This window comes from Petromyzon marinus, chromosome 41 (genome assembly GCF_048934315.1).
Source record: "Petromyzon marinus isolate PM22_M1 ecotype Great Lakes invasive population chromosome 41, UKy_Petmar_22M1.pri1.0, whole genome shotgun sequence".
Lineage (NCBI taxonomy): Eukaryota > Metazoa > Chordata > Hyperoartia > Petromyzontiformes > Petromyzontidae > Petromyzon > Petromyzon marinus.
This window is the reverse complement of record NC_133707.1, coordinates 9,544,376-9,567,004: the sequence shown is the minus strand read 5'-3', so window position 1 is coordinate 9,567,004 and position 22,629 is coordinate 9,544,376. Positions and strand designations below refer to the sequence as shown.

The window sequence follows — 22,629 nt, the reverse complement described above, 5'->3', positions numbered from 1 at the left end:
TTTGCAGCGCTATTATTAATCTACCACGTATGAAAGCCTCGGCACGCCGTGTCGGTCACAAGGGTTGCTCGACCATACTTCACCATGCTGGCCAATGTGGGTTGGTGAAGGGCGAGGGCGATGATCGATTCAGACATCACTCGCCGATGTTGTTAGGTACGACCTGGCAGTAGCCAGGTTCATAGTGCAGTGCTAACTAAACACACACTATGCAACTACGCCAGCCCATTTGTTGCTGCATGTTGGCAATGTCGATTCAATTAATTCGCACATTTGCATGGCGACATTCGTGCAAAATGCATCTTCACAACGCTGCAACGTTGAATAATCCAAAAGGAGAGAGAGAATTTTTTGAAACATAAATTCTGCCCCAAGGAAGTGAGTGATGTACGAGTTAAACTTGTGAACAACACACCGTGACGAACACGCTCTCTCACCATCCCACCACACTCCTCAACCCCCCCCCCCCCTTCACCAAACTCCTCGCAATTTAAAAAAGACAAAATTATCGTTTAATGAGGAATCAGACGCCATCAGTTGCAGCCCCGCGGAAGAGCCTCCACTAGAAGGGAACCCTTGAAAGCTCGACCTCGAAAACGGTACTTGGTCTACTTCTCCGCAACCGGACAAATGTCGCCGAAGAGGTGGGCATACCCACACTTTAGCCACTGTGGTGCGACCCATTTTTTTAAATTGCCGGGTGGACAGAGACAGCGAGGGGGAAACATATGAAAGGAACTCGCTCCGTCGTTTTTGTCAACTGTCACGCAGCCCGGGACATCGAATCCAATCGGCGCTGTAATATGATAAAATCGGACACCCGACAAAAATCACCCGACAGACACCTGCCCATATATGGCATAAAGTAGGCGTGGTGTTGCACGAAGGGGCGTTTCTTTGCGCATATATATGGTCGAGTGGATCGTGAATTTTAGGTCAAGTGTATTGATTCTGCTCGGTCGATCGGGCAAAACCAGCTCAAAGTCGGACGTAATCTGAGGGTTAATCGCCGCGTCGATTCATTGCCAATCGATAGATGAATCGAGTAATCCCAAATGGTTGGCATACCGTCATGTGACATGCCCCCTTTGTTTTTGATTGTCTAATATCTGCATGATCGGTGATTCCGTCGCAGGCCGTTTTTATTGTATGGCGTGCCCTCTGGATCGCAATCCCAGCACGCTAACCGTTACATCACAGCAGAGTCCCCAGTCGCGGTTCCATCAATAAAAAAATAAAACCCCAACCGAATTATAAAGGCAAAATGTGGAGCACTTCTTCTTTCATGTGGCGTTTGAAAAGAAAAAACAACCAACAGGCTACAATTGTACTTTACATTTTGTAAGCCATTTCACGGGTATCTTGGGGTGCAGCCGAGCGCTGAAGGAAGGAAGCACGGGGGCGTTCCACCACAGAAGCACGTGCTTACGCTTCACTTTATATTCTTTGCTGATGTGTGCGCATTTCTAACAGCCAACCCGTGACTCAGTTGCGCGACTTAAAAAAAAACACACGAGCCACTCAAGCCCGGTGCCCTTTGCAGAGACAATCAACAAGAGAGCTAGGTTTAGGAAGCCACCCATAACTAATGGCTCCTCTTCATCCCCCCTTTGTAAACCTAATGCATCAATGTCGATGAAAAAAAAAACCTCCCGAATTTGGCTTTATTAATCGTCCCAGTACACTCAAGTATCGATCAGGTAGGTGGTGGTGGCACAAACGACTGTAATTTATGCCATCTGGGCTGGTTGGGTGGCAAAGAGATTTAGCGTTAATTGGCGCTTAGTACACCCACCTACAGGGCCAGGAGAGATCTCCAAGAGGCAGTACTACGAGCAGCTTCACGACTGGCACAGAACAATACATCTGTTCATCGATTAAAATATATTCTTTGCGATTATGACAATTGTGACACGTGTATCATTATTGTCCAAGGGAGGAACATATATTACGAATCGTACATACATTACACTCATCAGTGTGGCGAGGTATGGTCCAAAAAAAAACCCCGTGACCAATACGGCATGGAGGGGCATTCATCCAGCTGTGGATTGAAAAAAAGGTTGTGAATTATTACTATTAACATTTTTATTTTATACGTTTGTATTTGTCCTGGGCATGAGGTCGGCGTGAAAAATTGCGATAAAGTGGTTAGCACGCCGCGCTATGAACCTGTTGTGTAACGTACCATGTCTGTATGGCCACTGCTAACATCAGTGGCGAGTGATATCTGAACTGGTCCAGGGAACCACGCTTCACCAATGCGCACTGAACTACCGTGGCCAAGTACGGTCAACCAACCCCCATGAGCAACTTGGCAGCTTGAGGCTTTCATTCGCCAAGGGCTTGATGAAGGGCTGTCAATTATTATTATTTGTACGACGTTAAACTGCATCCAGTGATGCGTTATCTAAAACCCGCGTCTCTGAGAAAGGTTAAGAGGAGGCCACCTCAACCCATCCTTCCCCTAGACCAGGGGCCGGCAACCTGCGGCTCCGGAGCGGCATGGGGCTCTTCAAGGACCGCTTGGTGACGTTATTTATTAAGGACCACCACCGTATTGTATTCACCATGTGCGTTGGTGGCTCTTGAAATAGAGGGGGGGGATTTTCACCGAATTCGAAAAAAATGTCTCTCCTTATTTTTGTCGCCGACCCATGCCCTAGGCCGTCCTGAAAATAAGGCTTTCTTGGCTCACCAAGGTCCCAGTGCCTAACACCATAACAATAATTGAAGATTTGGTCCAACATGGCTTGAACCCTGATGTACCTGCGCTGGTTAGGCACTGCCTCACCAACACTTACTTTACCTGGAATGGTACCTTCTACAAACAAAATGAGGGTACCCCTATAGGTTTCCCCTTGTCACCAGTGATAGCCAATGTTTTCATGGAGAAATTTGAATCAGACGCCATCCAGACATCCACCCTTCGTCCTTCCCTGTGGAAGAGATATGTGGATGACACTTTCGTCATTTGGCCACATGGCCTCCCAGCATTGAACCATTTCCTAGACCACATCAATTCCAGACACCCATCCATCAAATTCACCATGGAAGTGGAGAAAGATGGCAAGCTGCCATTCTTGGATGTTCTGTTTGAGAGGAGGACTGATGGCTCTTTGGGAAATTCTGTTTAGAGGAAGTCCATCCACACAGATTCCTACATGAAGCCTGATTCCCACCACCACCCAGCTCAAAATAATTCTCTCATCAAAACATTATACCATAGGGCTCATTGCATTTCTGACCAACATCACCTGGCCAGCGAATTAAAACATGTACATCTGGCCCTCAAGATGAACGGATACTCTGACCGTATAATCCGCAAAGCTGTTTCTCCCACCATACAGAAACAACCACCTGATACTCCGATCAAAATCATCACACTGCCATACATAGCAGGCGTTACCAAAAAGATTTCCAAAATTCTAAACAAACACAAGATCCAGGTCCAGTTCAATACAGTACACAAAATCCGTGATCTGATCCCATCAGCAAAAGATGTCATTCCTGACTTACAGTACCCCGGTGTTTACAAATTGAGTTGTGCCTGCGGTGACTGCCATATCGGGGAGACAAAACGACACATTTCTCACCGAATTCGCGAGCACAAATCAGATTTGAAACACGGCAGAACGAATTCCTCGGCCGTGGCTGATCATTGTTTCAACACAGCGGGTTCTCATGACATTGTTTTCTCCGATACCAAAATAGTCTGCAAACCTCCCGGTTATTACCAAAGATTTGTCTATGAAGGCATCCAGATATACAAACATAGACACAACGTCAACAGAGAGGATGGTTTTAAATTGAGCAACCATTAAAAAGATGTCATCAACAAAGTCAAACTTTAGCTGCCTTATAATTGTACAGCCATTTCCATTACTCTCAATGGGTTGTACTCGCTCTCGTGCAGTGCACCACCGCTTCCCCCGAACCCCCTGCAGCATAACAAAAGGCGGCTTAACTTAGCCCTCCCCCCCACCCACGTCCCTTCCTGGCCCCCCCCCTCTTAACCTGTATATATAATCTGGGGTGTCTCAGAGCTCTTCACTTGATACAGCTATTTTGCTGCGACTGTTCCACCTGAAGACGGAAGTTTGTTCTGCCTCAGAAACGTCGTGATTTAATTTAGTTGTTTTCATTTATTTTATTTTACCTACATGACTTTACCGAAAAAAAACAAAGAGTATGTAATATTAATATAATATTAGAACGGAGTCTGTTGTTTGCAATGTAAAGGGTGTGGGGCTGCAATGTGCTCAGAACAAAAAAGATAAATCCTTTGTTGTAGTGTCCAACGTCGATGCTCCCCCTCTTTCGCCAAACCCACAACCAGCAAACACAGCATACGTGCAAGTAACAATGGATACCACTGTTGTTGCTGAACTGGTAATGATTGAACGGGGCGGGCGTGCGGACTTCAGTCAAGAACACGGTAACACACGATACCGACCAGGGCTGAACAGCCACCACAGGGAACAAGATTCGCAACCGCGGCTCAAAACATTACGCACACATCAAAGTCACATTCTGGATCCTAATTCAGATGTACGTGGACAAAGGGGTAGCCAGCCGTGATGGCCAGCCATGGTGGTTCATATACATGGGCAGCTGCTTTTCGTCGGTCCTCTGCTGGATGAAAGCCTCTGCAAGCAATTTTAGTCGTGGGATTTTGTTTCACCAAACGTCACCGTGCTGGTCAGTGCGGGTTTGGCGAAGGTTGGAGAGAGGGCTCAAGGATGCTGCTGATGTCACTCGCCACTGATGTCAGCCGTGGTGGGAATTGAATTCGCAGCGCAGTGCGGTAACCACTGTGACCAACTATTCAATACATGCGCACGCTGAAACAGTACAAAAAAAAAGCACAATTCGGTAAATATAAACGCATTTGTCAACAGCACTGTTCCTGAAAGAAAACTACGCACTCCAAGAAGGCGATGCGGTTGATGGGCCGTGTAAGAAATGTTTTATTTAATGTGTTTATGTGGAGATGGATGTGCGAAGACATTGTCCGCGTATTTATTTTTCCCCTAAAAGGAAACAAATATATGGCAACATCACCTATTTTATTTTAGGGAAGTGTTTCTGACCAACTTTAATCGTTTTTTTTCGGAAAATGTACCATAATGAACAGGAAAATGCCTATACAGTACATCAACGCATACACCGGTTCACAACGCTATTTTATGAATTAATTCAGTGAAGTCCAATCTCTTTTGCGGGAGTGGAAACACTCAAGAGATGTTTATAACAACAACTAAAATACCGATTATTTCAGTTTAGCTTAGATAAAATCAATCTGCCCTAAATTGCCGCCGGCGCCGTGCCGGCGTATAATAAATGTGGTTCGCATTCCGCCGGTGAACCGGCTTAGCGTGCTTGATGCGCAACCATCCTTGACAGAGCCCACTTGTCTAATTCAACCAGAAATTAGTCTTGGGGGTTCTTTTCTTTTTTTTCACAAACGGAAAGATGGGAGCTTTGCGAGCCCAAATCGCTTTGGGATTTGCGCAGCTCTGCCGAAACAGGACGCAGGCCGGTGGTCACGTAACCCAAACTATGGGCCAGAGTAAAACCGCCGTAGTCTGCACTTCTTGAGTGGAGGAGGAATAGAAAATCAACAAACAAAAAATAGCTCGTCCGAAGCCCTCTCGTGGAATATGTACGTACGTACGTTGAACTTCTTTTGCGCCGTATGTAGCCAACCGTGCTAACCAGAGGTGCGGGGCGAGCAAACCTCGGCAGTGGCATTGAGCTCCTGACCGTCTGAACATATTGCCAGAATATAATTGCGGTCAGATGCTGTCCACGTAGAAGGATTAGCACAAGCTGGACTCCCAAGGTCGCCGGTTGGATTTGTTCTCTCCGAGCGGCAGTCCCGACAACCGTGCAAATTTTTTAAATCCCCTCCCCCCCCCCAGCCCACCGCCTCCGTTCACCCAGCAGCATAAACGGGTTCGCCACGGTTCGTTGATCGACCGGGTCCGCGTGTGGTGGGGGGTAAAGTGTGGGTACTCCCACCTCTTCCAAGATGTCTTGCCAGCATGGAGGAGTAGGCCAAAAATATCCTCTGGAGGGGTTCTCTAGGGCTCCCTCGAGTGGAGGACCATCCACCAGCAGTGGTGCGAGTAAGAAATTTCAGGGCTGTGTTTTATTTTCGTGACATGTCTGAGCCAGATGCAAGTCATGATGAATTAAAATTTATTCTTGAGCTCACAAATCAAATGCCAGGCGTGTGAGACTCAATGACTTGTAATTGATGCAAGTGACATGCGAACCGCATGAGTGTGTTAAATTTAGGTAAATGTAGCAAACAAGACTGTGAAATGAAACCGTAAAAATAAGACAAAGAATCACCAGCCAGGAGCAATCCACTGCTGGATGACGGCCTTCCCAAACCCAGCAACAACCCATCTATATAGCACCTGAACACGAGCCGATGTCATCGCTCCAACTCTCTCCTTATTTGAGGTGGGTAATGGTAAAGAATAACGACGGAGCGACAGCCAAGGAAACGAACGCGTCCGAGAGGACCTCCACCGAGGAGATGGAGCGATGTATTCCACTCGTGTGCAGGTGCTAAGCGGTTTATTACATCGTAGAGATCATGACAAATGGTGACAGCTTGGGGAGGCGCTGCGGTGGAGGAGATGTTAACGACCTCGTGTGGTACGCAGGAGGTCGTGGGTTCGATCCCAACTGATGATGCCTACTGCATATTTGGAGTTTGCAAGTTCTTCCCGTGGTTGCGTGGATTTTTCTCCAGGTCCTCCGGGTTTTCCCTCCACATTTATAAACGTGTGGCATCAAAATCAGTGATTGTTTTGAAACGAAATCTTAAAAAAATACCTTTTTAGATTGGCTTTTAATAATAAGGATGCTTTTATTATGCGTTTATGATGAATTTTATTATACTTTTAGGTCACTATAATGTGATGTAATTTTTACGTGACAGTCTCTTCATTTAGTCCTGTAAAGCACTTTGTATTGCATTCTTTGCACGAATTGTGCTATATAAGTAAAGTTTGATTTCATTTGATTTAGAGTATTTGGCTGCTGCTCTAAATTTACATATGATAAGCCACTTTGCTGAGCTATCATTTGTGACCAGGTTGCATCTGAAAAAGACCTATATAGCTCAGTGGGCCTTACTTTGTAAAATAAATATAGTTTAGTTTAGTTTGGCGAGGGCCTTCATCCAACAGTGGGTTTCAATCATGGCTGTTGATCATATTTTTTCTGGAAGCTTTTGTCTTTATTAAGGCTGCTGCTGATAAAAGGTCACTTGTAACTCCCGAGCGCAAAATGCTTTTGGAAGAACGAGGCTTCTCAAGCGGGCATTTGCTAACGATCCTCTCCGACGTCACCAAAATTAAATTTACCGCATCCACGGAGTGTCCCACGGAGCGGCTGGGGGCATTCGATGCGCCGAAAGGTGCGAGACAAATGATGCAATCTTCGAGATATCGATAGCTAGCAGCTCCCAGCACGGAGAGAGCAATTTACGACGATTCCGGCTCGCATATCACTGGGCTCGGATTTATTTGTGTCATACGTGGACAACGTGAGTGGCATCGTTTTGCCGCAATGTCCCAGACAAAAAACGTATGCTCTCCAATCGCACGTGTTCTTCTTTATGTCTTTAAATGCAAGATGAATGGTGCAGCCCTGCAATTGCTTGTTGACGCCGCTGCTGGTGGCGAAGTCTCCACTAGTATTATGGCTGGTCTCCCACGCTGGCCAAATGTCTTGGAAGAGGTCCGAGCACCCACACTTTACCCCACCACACACAACCTGCTCATCGGCTAATTACGGCGTATCCAGTTATGCTACTGCTTCCAATGTAATTCCACCCGAATAAAGGACTCTCATTGATAAAAATTAAACAAGACCACCAGCGACACGTGGCATGAGTGGCCCATAGCAGACCGCACGGCCACTTAATAAAAAAAAACGGCAGGAAGAATTATTTCTATCTAAAGCTTTCGTGACTGCAGGGATTCATATTCTTGGTTCTTTCGGTAAAGTCACGTAGAAGGGAAACAATTAAATAATAAAAATATTAAACAATAAAATTCTCACGACGTTTCGACTGCAACACAAGCAATTATCATCAGGTGTGAAAACCACAAGAAAATTAGAAAAAAGTGGCGTTTTTTAATGTTAGCACCACGAGCGGAATAGCAAAGTGATAGCGAAGCTATCACTCCAACCATGAAGAAGGACCCTCTTGAGGAGCCTTTCAAAACCATCACTTTACCCTACGGGGATCACAAAAAAATCTCCAAAATCTTGAATAAACACAAGATCCAGGTCCGATTCAACACATTACATAAAATCAGTGATCTGGTTCCGTCTGTAAAAGATGTGATTCCGGACATACAGTACCCTGGCGTCTACAAACTAAGTTGCCTCTGTGGTAGTAGTTACATTGGAGAGACCAAACGACATGTCACGGACCGCATTCGTGAGCACAAAGCAGACCTAAAACACGGTAGCACCAACACCTCGGCCGTGGCAGATCACTGTTATAATTCAGTAGGCTCACATGACATTGACTTCTCCAAGACAGAGGTTCTTTGCAAGCCATCTGGCTACCATGAGAGATTCGTTCATGAGGCTATCCACATATACAAACACAGAGAAAATTTCAACGGAGAAGATGGATTCTGGCTTAGCAATCATTGGAAGGATTTGATAAACCATTTCGGATCTTAATTGATTGATCACGCTTAAGGTGGCTTTCAGACCGCATCCATTATTTTTAGTCTCCCCCTCCTCTTTTCCGAACATAGATGGACTCGTCCATCTGAACAAACTGTCAAATCGCTATCCGTGGTGCTAACGTTAAAAAAACGCCACTTTTTTCAAATTTTCTTGTTGTGGTTTTCTCACCTGATGATGATTGCTTGTGTTTCAGTCGAAACGTCGTGAGAATTTTATTGCTTTATATCTTTATTTTATTGTTTCCCTTCTACGTGACTTTACCGAAAGAACCAAGAATAGGAAGCATTATATTACGCAGGAAGCTCATTGCTCAAATCTATTCAATGGACGACGGTCGTCTTTTCAGAAACGCACGATCGAAGTACACCCACAACCACGAGCAGCCAAAAATAACAAGAAACGAAAATATTGCGCTTCACACTCCTGTTTCTCAACGACGAAACACCTTTCAGTAAAGCAGCGGTAAGTATTGGGGAAATGTGCTTCCAGACGCAAATTATTCCTAATGGTCTCGAGGACATTAGCCATTATTAGCGAATAGGGTAGGTGAAATCGATAGCCGTTTCGGATTTCCAATGACGACATAATGGGTGCGCGCTACGCGAATGGCATAAGAGCATCTGTGGAGCGAAGGGAGACAGAGGTGGCAAGGCCACGTCATTAAAGCGGAATGCATCTCGGCAGTGGGAATTAGGGATGAGAGTTAGGCCTTGATAAATGGGCTTGGAGAGCAGGAGGAAAATGCCAATACAGGGTAATGTGATTATGTCTAAAAAATATATAAGAAAAAAATCAACTGCTAGATGAAGGCTGCCCCCACCCCCTCACGCCACGAAATGTAATTTTAAAGGTGATATGTTGTTAATGTGAACGAGGTCAGAATTCTCTTGTTTAAATAATAATGCAATACTGTCGTTATTATTTTATTAAAAGCAAAGGTGCAGCCTGAAATGACTTTCTTCAAACCACCACAAATGAAAGGGCCTTTACGAGAGAGTCCTCCCCTAAACTATAACCACATGCGCGCACTACTTTATGAATAGGGGCGGTGGGGTGGGATGTCAGAAACTAGCCCTTTGTTTCAACTGCCTTACTGAAAAATTGGAATTTAACCGGCAACCTCTGGGTTGCAAGTCCGGTATACTAGCCATGACACCAAAGCAGCATCCCTATTGGTTGAGCGTGCAATCAAACCGATCAAACTAATTGTATTACATTGCCACTGAATGAATATACTCACTCAAAGTTTTTTTTTTTATCTCAGTGGGATTACTACTAATGTTTAACAGCTCTTTCACACTACAAACTGATGTGTACACTAAGTACATGCCAAAAGTAAAAAAAAAATATTATGGAAAACTAATTTTGCCCCCAATATCATCCTGCTTTATATTATGAGACCAAGTATATTTTCAGATTTCCCTCAGAGCAGTGTAACCCTTCCTGTTAGAGAACGGTCCATGGAAGCAGATACCACAGAGCTACCTCAGATCCCTTCCTCAAGTGATACTCTGGTCAGCACAGAATCGAGGCCAGCAATTCCCACCCGCTCTGTTGCATTATAGTTCAATGAATAGATGCTGGAATTTGGCAAAATTTATTGTAGAACCCAATGTCCCGTGAGTTTTTTTTTTAAATACAGATATTGGTGACTGGGCTGAGACCATCAACTCACAACTACACTTGAGAACCTCGTTTAAATACAGGTAGGTGCCGCCTTGATTCGAACCCAAGATCTTAGCGGTGCTAGCTCACCGCTCTGACAGCCGAGCCACACGGGCACCTCAAATATCCACAAATATGAAAATCGCCAAAGACAATCGCGACCGACCATTGCACAAATACTTATCGGCTGTGTAGGTTTGGCTCTGACAGCCGGTATCACTGAGCAGCAAAACCGACACCTATGGCTCAAGAGGCGGAAAGGCATCGATCATTCAATTACCGCGCAGAGCACGCGACTAACATGAGAAATGTAATATCGCCGACCGAACAGCCGTGCCTTGGTTGTATCCAGCATCGTGTGGTCGCTGCCTGTCAGTCGCCTGTCAGCCCAGATAGGGAACAAGTGTATTTTATAGCTTCTCATCTGTTGTGTTATCGTGGACATCTTGCGAATAACAATAAAGAGAACTGGGGGACATGGCATGGTTGTGTGTATGCATGTATTACACTGGCAAGAAAGAAGCGAGCTCCCAAGCCAAGGGAAAAAAATATATATTTTATTTGCGATGTGGAAAAGTGGCAAGGGCACTTATCAATGATTTTCCCAGAAATACTTATCATCTAACCTATATGTACTGCATAGCCATTTCATTACTTTAATGTACATAGCGTTTAAATAATATTTTAAATAATGTGAACCCCTTTTGTCAACCCACTGCTGGATGAAGACCCCCCCCCCCCCCACCTCCATGTTGAGTTGGTCGCAGGGCTTGTTTGACTATACTTCACCACACTGGGTCAAGTAAGGGCCAGGGTGAAGAAGGGGCACCCACGGCAAGGTGTTAACTATCTCGCCCAGTGTGCAGGAGGTCGTGGGTTCGATTCCGACCCTGACGCCTGCTGCTGCTGCTGTATATTTGCAGTTTGGATGTCTCTGTCTCTCTCTCTCATCATCATCACGGTGGCTAGGGAGGTGTTAACTATCTCGCCCGGTGTACAGGAGGTCGTGGGTTCGATTCCGACCCTGACGCCTGCTGCTGCTGCTGTATATTTGCAGTTTGGATGTCTCTCTCTCTCCCCGTGGTTGCGTGGATTTTTTTCCCCGGGTCCTCCAGTTTTTCCATCCAAAATTCAGGATCAACATCATGCGTTTGAAGTATTTGGCTGCTATAAATATCCACACGTGATAATACATTTCTTTGGGCTAACATTTTTGGCCAGGTCGTTTCTGAAAAAGAGCAATACAACGCAGTGGTGCCTTATCTGGTAAAATAATAGTTTAGAGTTTTTATCGCTTTAATCACGCGCGACTGATACGTGTACGAATGCAACAAAACCACCGAACTGACCGCATAATGATGCAGCAGATGTTTACTTACATATTCATGCGATCTCAAAAGCTCTTGCAGGAAAGCCTTGCTTGGCATTTTCGACCAATTCCCCGTGAATTATTCCCGCGTGTTGAGGCGGTACGCAGAGTGCCTGGATAAAACCCATTCGTGATAGGGGATAGCGTTCAAGTTCTGCACAAGTACATCGGTATCCTACAGGCAGACCACACAGGCTCCTCAGCCACCGTCTCATTGCACTACAGGTGGCCGTTTTGCACGCGTATTCTCTGCTAGATCTACCGACCCCACCACAAAGTCTCCGGATTAGGTGTGCACCAATGCAACCGGTTTAACCTTCGTTCGCCAGGAACGTACGACTTCCTGTTTAACACGGCGCGAAACACAGGCTGTCAACATCGCGTAAAGGAAAACTTTGAGGGGGGGAAAAAAACCTCGCAGTTCAATGAGCACTGATCATGTTTTAAAACCGGTATTATTTGCACAAGGACCACAGCTTATCGCATGCCGCGACACAGTTCGCCTGCACGCCTACAATGTCACACCGTCCACGTGAGCATTCGCCTGTGAATTAAATAAATAAACGTTGCCGCCATTTGTAAATCAACTGCTGGATGAAGGCCTCTTCATGCCGTGTCCGTCATGTGGGTAAAAAAAAACACCCTCTATTTTTTATTTTACCAGGTAAAGGCCCACCGAGCTATATAGCTGTTATTCAGAAGCGACCAGGCCACAAATGACAGCTCATCGTGTGGAAATTCACATCAGTCATATACTCTAAAACATATCTTTCTAAATTTGGAGGGGAAAACCGGAGAATCCGGAAGAAAAATCCACGTGACCATGGGAACAACATGCAAACTCCAAATATACAGGTGTCAGGGTTGGGATGAAACCCACCTCGATGGTCAGTGTGGATTGGGGAAGCGAGGGCCACAGGATCGATTCAGATTTCACTCGCCGCTGATGTCAGCTGTGCGGCCAGGAATTGAACTCAGGTTACCCGGTTCATAGGTCGATGTGCTAACCCCCGCACCACTGCTCCACCCTACCACATCACATAACTCAATCGTGAAATACTCAAACATCACGCAAAATGTAGATATGTGCTGGAAATTCTAAAGAAAAGATTCCCCCATTCAGCCTTCAAGGCTCTTGTGCGGCAAGTACCTTTAAGTAGAAATGATCAAATCTCATACAAAACACGAGCAGACGGTGTGGCCAGAAGAATAGAGGCCACAACCACCATTATCTCCTCATGCTAATATCAACAGTACCACTCCAGGTATTCATTTTAGGCTGAGAGGCAAAGCTACATTCATATACTGATTGGCACTTGTGCTGCGTGTGGACGGGAATCGAATCTCAGGATCAGAATCTTTATTTATCCTGGAGAAATCCGATGAGCTATGAAGCTCTTTTTCACAAATGTCCAGCATCTGTGTGTTGCCAGGTCTGTATCAAGGCGCAAAGAACCTTGAAGTAACTACCCCTTTCGTACATTGTGTGCACAAATATCCGCTTTATTAGATATATGAATGTAATGCAAGGTGAAGTAGTGCGTGTTTGTACTGCTTCTTTGGCCATGATTCCACTTACAGCTGGAGAACCGAGAGTATAACAAGGATGAGCAATTCACCAAAGATTTGTACGTAAATGTTTTTTAGACAAATCAAAGTCTGCTTTTTTTGTGAGTGCGTTACCTGACCTGAGGATTGGGCAAACATTTTTTTTAAAAAAAAGAACTAACAGATCGGTGGCCCACTGCCTCACTGCCATTGGCGAGTCACAACCCAACAGATAGAGCAGATTTCAGAGAGGACTTAACAGCGCGAGTTTGGACAAGGTGAAGAGAGAGTGGAGATTTGACACCATTCATCCTCCATCCGTTGGGGCAAACGGCCGACAAGTTACAGAGTGAGCACTGTAGCAAGACCGTGACGCCCGAAGCCAAGATAGCAACACAATTACAGAGATTAAAAAAAAACGGAAAACACGAATAAATAAACGTAGGTACAGTATTGGACGTACAAAAGGACACGTAGCAGAATGTGCCCGCGCAATGCCTGGTGAACCAATGATGAACTGGCAAAGGCAATCGCGGTCATGTCCACGACAATCGATGACACGGCGGTGTTATGATAATGCTAGCGGCTGATGGCGATTGCGACGCTAATGCAACCGCCACTCCAACAAAAACACAATACAACAATGAGCGCGATCAACTAAGAGGCAGGCATGGAGGCTAAAATTGATTTGGCAATCCAAAAGGGCACCAAGTATGAACGATGCTAAATAAACAGTACTGCAATAATTCACTATTTTTTTTTCTTGGTGAGGATCGCGTAAGGACAGAGCCAAAAGGTGATCATTACACAGCCTCCGTCGCCTGCCACAGCCAAACAAATCAAGTTGTCACAAGAACAAAACATGCCAACTGATATTGCCTTCAGCCAACAGATCTGTTGATATATGACCTACGCAAAATTGGACAATTTATATACACGACGTTTCGCTGAAAATTACAACCAACATCATCCAGCGACGGCGACCCAACAGAGTCTACTCAGCAAGTGGTGGCATCCCCTGACCCGGAGAGATCAAATTGTGATATGGTCATCTGCCGAGCCAGGAGTGTATATGACACCATCTGGCTTTATACTTGCGTGCCCTAGCCCTAGAAAAAAAAACAATCATGAAGCGCAACATTTGGCGGCAAAACATGCGTGTTAATGTGCTGCCATAAGCAGTTGTAACATCATCGCGGAGGACAAACACTTACACCGGCCATTGCTGCCAGCTACTGATCCGGAGCTTAGAATTCAGGTCTTTCTAAAACGCACAGAACGCAGCCTTGGTCACACAGCATGATTAGGGTAAATAATTGATGTCACTGCCAATTGCACATGAATATGGCCTGTGTGGTACTCTGCATAATTATGCATAGAAAATATAAATAAAATTAGACCGTAGAGTTTCCTAAACTCCTGTCAAGTGACATAGCTGGGTATCATTTCCCATGTTCGCTAATCTGTTCCATTCAAAATACTCGCCGCACACGCCTGATACTTGTTAAACAATTCCCATTTTCAATGTAGAGAGCGCTGGTTACAATGAAGACAGATATCGTATGTGTGTCTGTGTGTAAATGTGGCCTCCATAATGTAGGGAGCATTCTTAAAATGAATCATCCCTCTCTGTCACGTGTGAAATGTTCATTACTCATGAGGTTTTGTCGGCATGTAACCACATACGTTGTATTTTATTTGAATATAGCAAATTGGTAAACATGAGGAGGCAGACAAAGGATGCCGAGTTCAGTAGCCACGTGAATTGACAGCACCAAGGCATAAACTACCATCAAAACGATCCTTCCTTAAATCTGTTCCGAAAATTCTGCACCATGTGACCGTTTAATATATATTTACTTAAATCTCTTCATAATCACTGAAATATGTCACTTCAAATCAATAAACAATGACACGGCATAAAATGCCTGTGTTGGGTAACTACTTTTTGAAATTGTTGGATCAACACATCACACATGCGACTGCGTAGGGTTTCACGATAGCCCTGTGTAAGCTCTCCGACGAGTTTCCTTCCGGGTTGCACGAAGTGTTGCTCGGCACCGTGTCTCACGTTTCACTCCACGTGCTCGGAGCTTCTTCAAGCATGGAATTGTTATTCAGTTCCTGAAATTTGGATTCAGTTCCCCAATAATCTCCCAGCACGTGGTGTGGCGCATCAGCCAAAGTGCCGGGCAACACGCAGTACAACCTGAAAAGGCACCAGAGAGCCGTACAGAACAACCACAACAACCTACACAGTAGTCCTATTAAGTAAGGTGTTTTGAGAGAATGCAAACTCTGTTCTGACATTGATCTGAATATTTTCTACTCGAGTATTTTTTTGTCTAGATTTGAAGTTTTCGTGACTGCAGGTATCCATACTCTTTGGTTCTTTCGGTAAAATCGCGTTACATTATTCAGTATAATGGGAGCTTGGGCTGTGCCTACCAGCTGGGTTTTTATGGAATTCAATATTTGTTGGTAATGAGACTGGCTCTTCCTCAGTTGTACAGTGGCTATGCTTACAGACGTGCTCTGCCACTGTGGGGCATCAATGATTTATGAGCAGGTGTGAGCCCATAGAGAGACCAGAGCGCCTTTGTAGTGCAGTCTATCTGCCCTGCTCACAGGAGATATTAAAAGAGAACTGACTGCATGAATGAAGCCCGCTGTTAACCTGTACATACAATACTGCCCAATGTCCATATATCCGCGACATCACAAAGCCCATGCCAACGATACCTCATTCATTCACCGACTTGCAAATGCTATTTTCCCACTGCTGAATGAGAGCCGTGAGGGGTCGTTGAGTGAGGGGATCATTTGACCCATACTTCACGCATAGATGTGAGGGAATGAGTACAGTACAACATCGTGTTTTACTGCACTGCCATTCTGATGACCACTACAAAGCCTCACAGCCACTTCAACAAACCAGCACCATGGTCGACCATGCAAGAACGATATAGGCTCAAGCCTGCATAGATTCCGAGGTCTGTTCAGATGGTATACACTGGAGGTCTTTGGTTTGAAGTAGAAGCTCATTCATAATTAGCGAAATCGAACTAATCATGCCTTCTTCTTGCTCAGGATGATGGCCTCACTGAATCTCAAGACCGTTTAAGAATTCCTGTTACACTGGAATGTTTTGGACAATTCCAATAATGAGAGGTTGTTGGCATGTGGGAGGAAATCGGAGTAACTGGGGAAAACCTCACGCATACGAAGGGGTAACTATCAAAGCTCTACAGATGGATTCAATAATTGTTCTACTGCCATGTGCTGGTCACCTCACAGCCAACATCAACAGACAGTCTTCAATCGAAGTACTAACCCGCCTCAATCCTTCTTAGCCGTGATCTAACGTAATGAATGTTTTTTTTATTTACCCAGGTAAGGCCCACTGAGCTATGTAGGTCTTTATCAAAAGTGACCTGGCCACAAATGATAGCTCAACGAAGTGGCTGATCATGTGGGCATTTACAGGAACCAAATACTCGGAAACACATGTTTGTAAATGCTGAGGGAAAAACCGGAGAACCTGGAGCAAAACCCACGCTACCATTGGAAGAACACGCAAACACCAAATATAAAGGCGTTAGGGTCGGGATCGAACCCACGACCTCCTGTATATCAGGCGAGGTAGTTAACATCTTGCCACTAAAGTCAATTAATTCATTTTGTTTACTCATTTACATGAGGGCATCTGACCATGATATTCACGTCACCGTACAGGTTTCATTAATTATTTTAAGAATTCCTTCATTTATTTATCCATCAACGTGCTAATGGCAGTCGTGTTGATTCTGTGCATACGTACAGCAATGAGTGCTAATGTATTGTCTGCATGCAGTGAAAACGATAACATTGACCAACCAACGTTGAACAAACGCTGAAATGTGTGAGTGCTTGAAATGACAATGAAATACGGTAAGAGGGATTAGAGATCAAGTAAGAGACATGACATGGACTGCTAAGAAAGTGGGAATAGTGGCAAGGTTGTTCTCAAATGGGATGATGGCTGATGGTTCGGACTAACACCCGAGTGATGAAACCCCAGAGGACGTCAACTGAGGAGATGGAATTATGAAATCAGCTCGCGTGACCGTGAGAGGTGGAGACCCCTTGGGGAAGCCTCCGTCCAGCAGTTGGTAGATCCGAGCTGATGATGATGATACCACTCAGAGCACTGTGTACCTTGTTACATCATACACAGACGTAAAACATTGTACTGTACCTAAAATACACAGATATGAGGACTAATATGTACAATACATATTGGACAGATTGTACACATTGCTGGGCCAATGTATGACAATAGACGGTTAATATTTGATACTAATACAGTAGGCAAATACAATAGGCACCCTATGCATACACACCTGCATGTTGTACATCTCGTCAGATCTCGAAAGCCAAGCATGTGCGAGCCTGGATAACCCAGTAAACATGGAACGCTGGGTCAATATTGGCCCAACCACATTCCAACACTGCCCTACATGACATGTTTTGCTGGGTAGTGTTTGGAATGGTCGACCACCATGCATAACAGGTCACATAGGCTTCTGAAATAACGTGGAGATAAGAGTACAGGATACATAATCCCTGATATCATGAAGCACGTCTCATCTGCGCATACAACATTCATTCACTGGCTTGTAAATGCATGATTTTACCAAATAATCTCCCATGGCTCGTACCACGTGGGAAGGCAGATGTCCAGCAATGGATGTACACTTATAAGGAATACGATACAAAATAAAAACAATTACTAGTAGTCATTAATGATTTAATTCAAAACACCTGCCTCGACCGCTCCATTCCGTAGCACTCGGGAACTCCAACCCGGCTTTCCGGTCACACCAAACAGATTTCACAATAGGCTGTTGCTAGTTTCAGTTTATTTATTTTGGTATAGCCCTGTGAGCCATTCGGCTCTTGAATCGGGTGCAACCACAACAAACAAACAAAAACACGAACAAGAAAACATCTTAAAGTGACTATGTGACTGTGCAAACTGAAAATCCATGAAAAAACCAGCAAAATATTCCTGAAAAAAGCACCGTACACCAACGCTGTGTGCAAAAAAAATCCCAGTGGAATATGACATAACTACTATTCTAAACACAATTATCCACAGCACTAATTAAACATTGTATTAGTTATGCAAATGCACACTGGCTGAAGCAATTGCATAAAGCAAACACAACCCGTGATTGTTGTTACGATACAGGACTAAATAACCGGCTTTAAAACAGCGGGGCGGTTCGCAAAACACGTACGGGACTATACCCCACACAGCACGGAATGGAGCCTGGGTTTACGTGTCAAATTATAACAATTAAACCGTCACTAATTTATAATAATGTGCCAAACACGGCGACGTCAACAACGTCAACCGACCGCAACGAACAACGTCGTCGGAGCGACAGTCCCCTTGGAAGGAGAATGAATAATGAATGAATGAGGAAATACGGAAGAGAAAGCCAACATCATTCGGCGGGCATATGGAGACATATGAGCGCACGTACCCTCCGCCTGCTCGAGAGAGCCTGGGTCTCCCGGCCGCACCGCCCGGCCTCAGCGCGGCCACACACCACGACCAGCACGCGCCCATCGCTGTGCCGTGGCCATAGGGGAAGGACCCGAGGTTTGGCGGACGACACGAGGGGCCGAGAGAAGCTGAGCCCCACCGCTCCTTCTTTCTCCCACTGAGAAGCGACACGGGGAGGGGAAGGAGGAGCGTGGTGGTGGGGGGGAGTGGCTATTAGCGAGCCACGCCTACTTCTGTGTAAGCTCCTCCCGCTGTAACAGATGGCCCCCGCCCACTGTAGCAGAGGTCCCTCCCACTGTAAGAGAGGCTCCGCCCACTATTACAGAGCCCCCCCCCCATAAGTGGTCCGCGTGGCAAGAAGCGGAAGTAGAGGCGGGGTCCGACGTTTCGGGCGTGGAAGTGGTGCACAAGAACAAACAAACAACAAAAACTCGACACATTCGTCTCAATCGTATGTTTTTCGTCTCAAGCACGTATTTTTAGCGTGTGCTCTGAAGAAGGGACATTTCCCGAAACGTCGCCTATCACACACATTTCCTTTAAAGGCAACGCTAATTGCCGAATGTGTTGATTTTTTTGGTACAGTAAGGTAGTTCCGTGAGGGCGTGGCTATCAATATAGTAGGCGGGGCTTGGTTACAAGAAGGCGGGGCCATGTGAAAGGGGGCGTGGTTGGTGTGAATTTCAGGTAGGGCCCGTTGGAGGTGGATTAAATCGTAGAGCTGGGATAACAGATTATTATTAAAGTACTGTAATGTAATCTATTACTATCCAAGTTACTATTCATGCGTTACAAACAAATGACTCAATTGATATTACACATAACAGTCATCGTCGCCCGCTACTGGCAGACTTATATTTCCTGTTCTGTTTACATGACAAACCTTACTCATTGTCTGTGTCGGGTGGTGGCGGGTTTAACGACACATTTATATTTTTACGCGATCTAACCCCCCCCAAAATCCCCCCAAAAAATCCTGCATTATGGATAATGCATATTTGCAGACGAGGTGCTGAGTCATCTCGTGCCCACAGGGACATCTGCCGCTAGTGGTGCCCTTTCCAATGTGGTCGATGAGTTTGTCTATCCAAAGCGGGCTGAGACGCCTGGAGGCTATATCGGTTCGATTACTTATCGTACAACACCCACATTCAGCAGTTGGGACAATGTGACATTTCTGTTCCCACGTATGCCGCTGGACGGGAGGTGCTGTTTACAGTTGTCCGAATAGTCGATTTAAATTATTATTCTACAAATCGGCAGGTAATTATTTATAATAAAGGTTTTTGGGTTAGGGGCCGTCCATAAATGACGTCACGCGATTTTGGATTATTTTTGACCCCTCCCCCTTCGTCACACGGCGTCACAAAAAGTCAGACCCCCCCCTCAAATATGACGTCACAAAGCTCTGCCCCCCCCCCCCCAAATATATATAAAAATCGCTTTAAACTATTGTCATTGTAGTGCGTATTTCATGTGGCGATGCACTCTGATGTTGTAGGAAAAAACATTTATTAAAAAGTCTATTTAATTAAGTAGAACGTGTTGTCTATATTTATTTAAAGTTGCGCATTTTGATGTGACGTCACATTTCTCAACCCCCCCCCCCCCATCGTCACACATCGTCACAAATGTCTGACCCCCCCCCCCCTCCTAGGTGCGTGACGTCATTTATGGACGGCCCCCTAGATCGCGTAAGTATAAATTTGTCGGTTATTAGTAAAACCTCCACGTGCTGGACAGAAGAGGGCAGTAGAGCAACTTCCATTGTTGTGCTGTACGTCTATGCCCCCACGTGTCTGCTTCTTGCCTTCACTGAACCCGCACTGCCCAGCTTGGTGAAGTATGGTCACCGAACAATCCCCGTGACCCGCGTGGAGACCCTCATCCAGCAGTGGATTCACCTATACGATGGGAGTATACTCTAGAATCATGGGTGGGGAACCTTTTTTTCTGCCAAGGGCCATTTGGATATTTATAACATCATTCGCGGGCCATACAAAATTGTCAACTTAAAAATTAGCCTGTTATATTTGGTCAAACATTTAATTAACTCACCCCTAATGTGATGGCTGGAACTGCTTCTCTTTTGCGAGGTGTGTGATGATGTCGGCTGGTATTGATGATGTTGCTACTACTCGCAACTGCTTTTCCAGGTTAGCTCCTAGATTTATTGAATTTCGAGTCCCGCCTGCGGTTGCCTTGGCGGGGCCAGAGACCAAATTATTTCGCTGTGCCTTACACGTCCCGCGGGCCGGACGTGCCCCCACCCCTGTTCTAGATGCATCGAGGGTTGCAGCAGTGGTTGTTAATGGTGAGCAAACTAGACGACTTACAAGCCAGACTCTCCCGGCGTGGTAGTTAAAACAATGTACACGTTTGGTGTTCAAATCCTCGCCACCTGTCCACAGGTGCAACACATTCAATGGACAAGTCGCGTGTGGTGGGGTAAAGTGTGGAGTACTCCAACATCTTCCGTCCAAAGACGTCTGACCAGCATGGAAGAGTAGGCCAAAGAACCCTCTATAGGGGCGCTCTCTAGAGCTCTCGAGTGGAGGTCCTTCTGCCAACAGTCTCGTGAGCAAGAAATTGCAAGGCTGCATTTTAACATGTACATTTTGAAAGGGGAAATGGAATGGATGCCGGGACGGAAGTCTCACAGGTAATAAGCAACGATGTTTTTTTTTTACCCGTGGTGCACCACGGGGAGGGGAGTAGAATCAAGGACATTATTTATGGGGAACTAAAAAAAGAGATGGGAAATGGAATGGATGCCGGGATGGAACGTCTCAAAGACGGACAAAGAGGAGGGCACGGCTCAAGATGAGCAGCAAGAAGAAGGAAGGAAAGAGGAAGAGTGAGCCAAGACGATGAGAGGGGAGAAGGAAAAAAGGGAGAGAGGCGGAGGGCGCAAAGAGATGTGAGCTGCACGGAGCGGCGTCTGTTTTCACAGGGGGCGGGGTGATGGGGGACGAGGAGAGGATTCAGAGTGGGGGTGGCCACACGTTGTCACGTGAATTACGGCAGGCTTGAGTTAATTTAGATGTTTGTTTCAGACATTTCAAAAATACCATTAACACAATAACATTTTAATTTGCTATTTGATTGGACAATTGCTCCATATGGGGCCGTGACATCACCATGGGAATTATGGGATGGGCCACCGCAACGAATATGAAGCAAACACAAATCAATGCACGTGGCTTTCCATAGGACGCTCATTGTACAAGGTGGCTTGGAACCGCTCATATCAAGCACCGTATTGAGAATGGCTGGATATTAAATACACGTTTTTACTGGGAGATTTGACCTGGAGTCGTTGAGCAGTAGTTCGTAGTGAAGTATGGTCTAACAACACCCTAGGCCAACACAGAGTGAGCGGGCCTTCATCCAGCAGTGGATTGACAAAGGGCTGTCAATCGCTCTGAGAAATAAACAGAAAATGCAATACTCATTTTGTGCCACGCTGTGGCAGTGTGACACCAAATTACTTGACATTGAATTTCAATCGCAGAAGAACGTGGTTTTTAGGTGAAGGAAAGTATAATAATAACTCATATACCCAGGACACCATACAGAGTCCAATAAGTCATTTTCAGGAGAGTCCTGCATTGCGTGTTTTTATATTAAGCCCTTTTCAAGCAATGAGTATCATATACATGTGGGAGGAAATTGGAGCACCCGGAGAAAACTCACGCATGCGAGAGAGCATCAATCGGTTCTATGCAACTGGGACACAGTTGGAGATTCGTCCACACTTGCT

The 22,629-nt window shown here is 45.5% G+C and overlaps 1 protein-coding gene across 4 annotated transcripts in view; it reads right to left on the bottom strand.

The window, feature by feature from the left end:
• AP1AR (adaptor related protein complex 1 associated regulatory protein) overlaps positions 1 to 19,090 on the bottom strand; it is a 41,693-nt gene extending 22,603 nt beyond the window's left edge. The window contains exon 1 of one of the 4 annotated variants that reach the window (XM_032969424.2): positions 18,844 to 19,090. In XM_032969424.2, the coding sequence (XP_032825315.2) occupies positions 18,844 to 18,929 (86 nt within the window). In that variant the 5' untranslated portion in view covers positions 18,930 to 19,090. The remainder of the gene's footprint in view (positions 1 to 18,843) is intronic. The other 3 variants (XM_032969423.2, XM_032969422.2, XM_032969421.2) reach the window with 3 other exon arrangements.
• Positions 19,091 to 22,629: the final 3,539 nt, after the last annotated feature.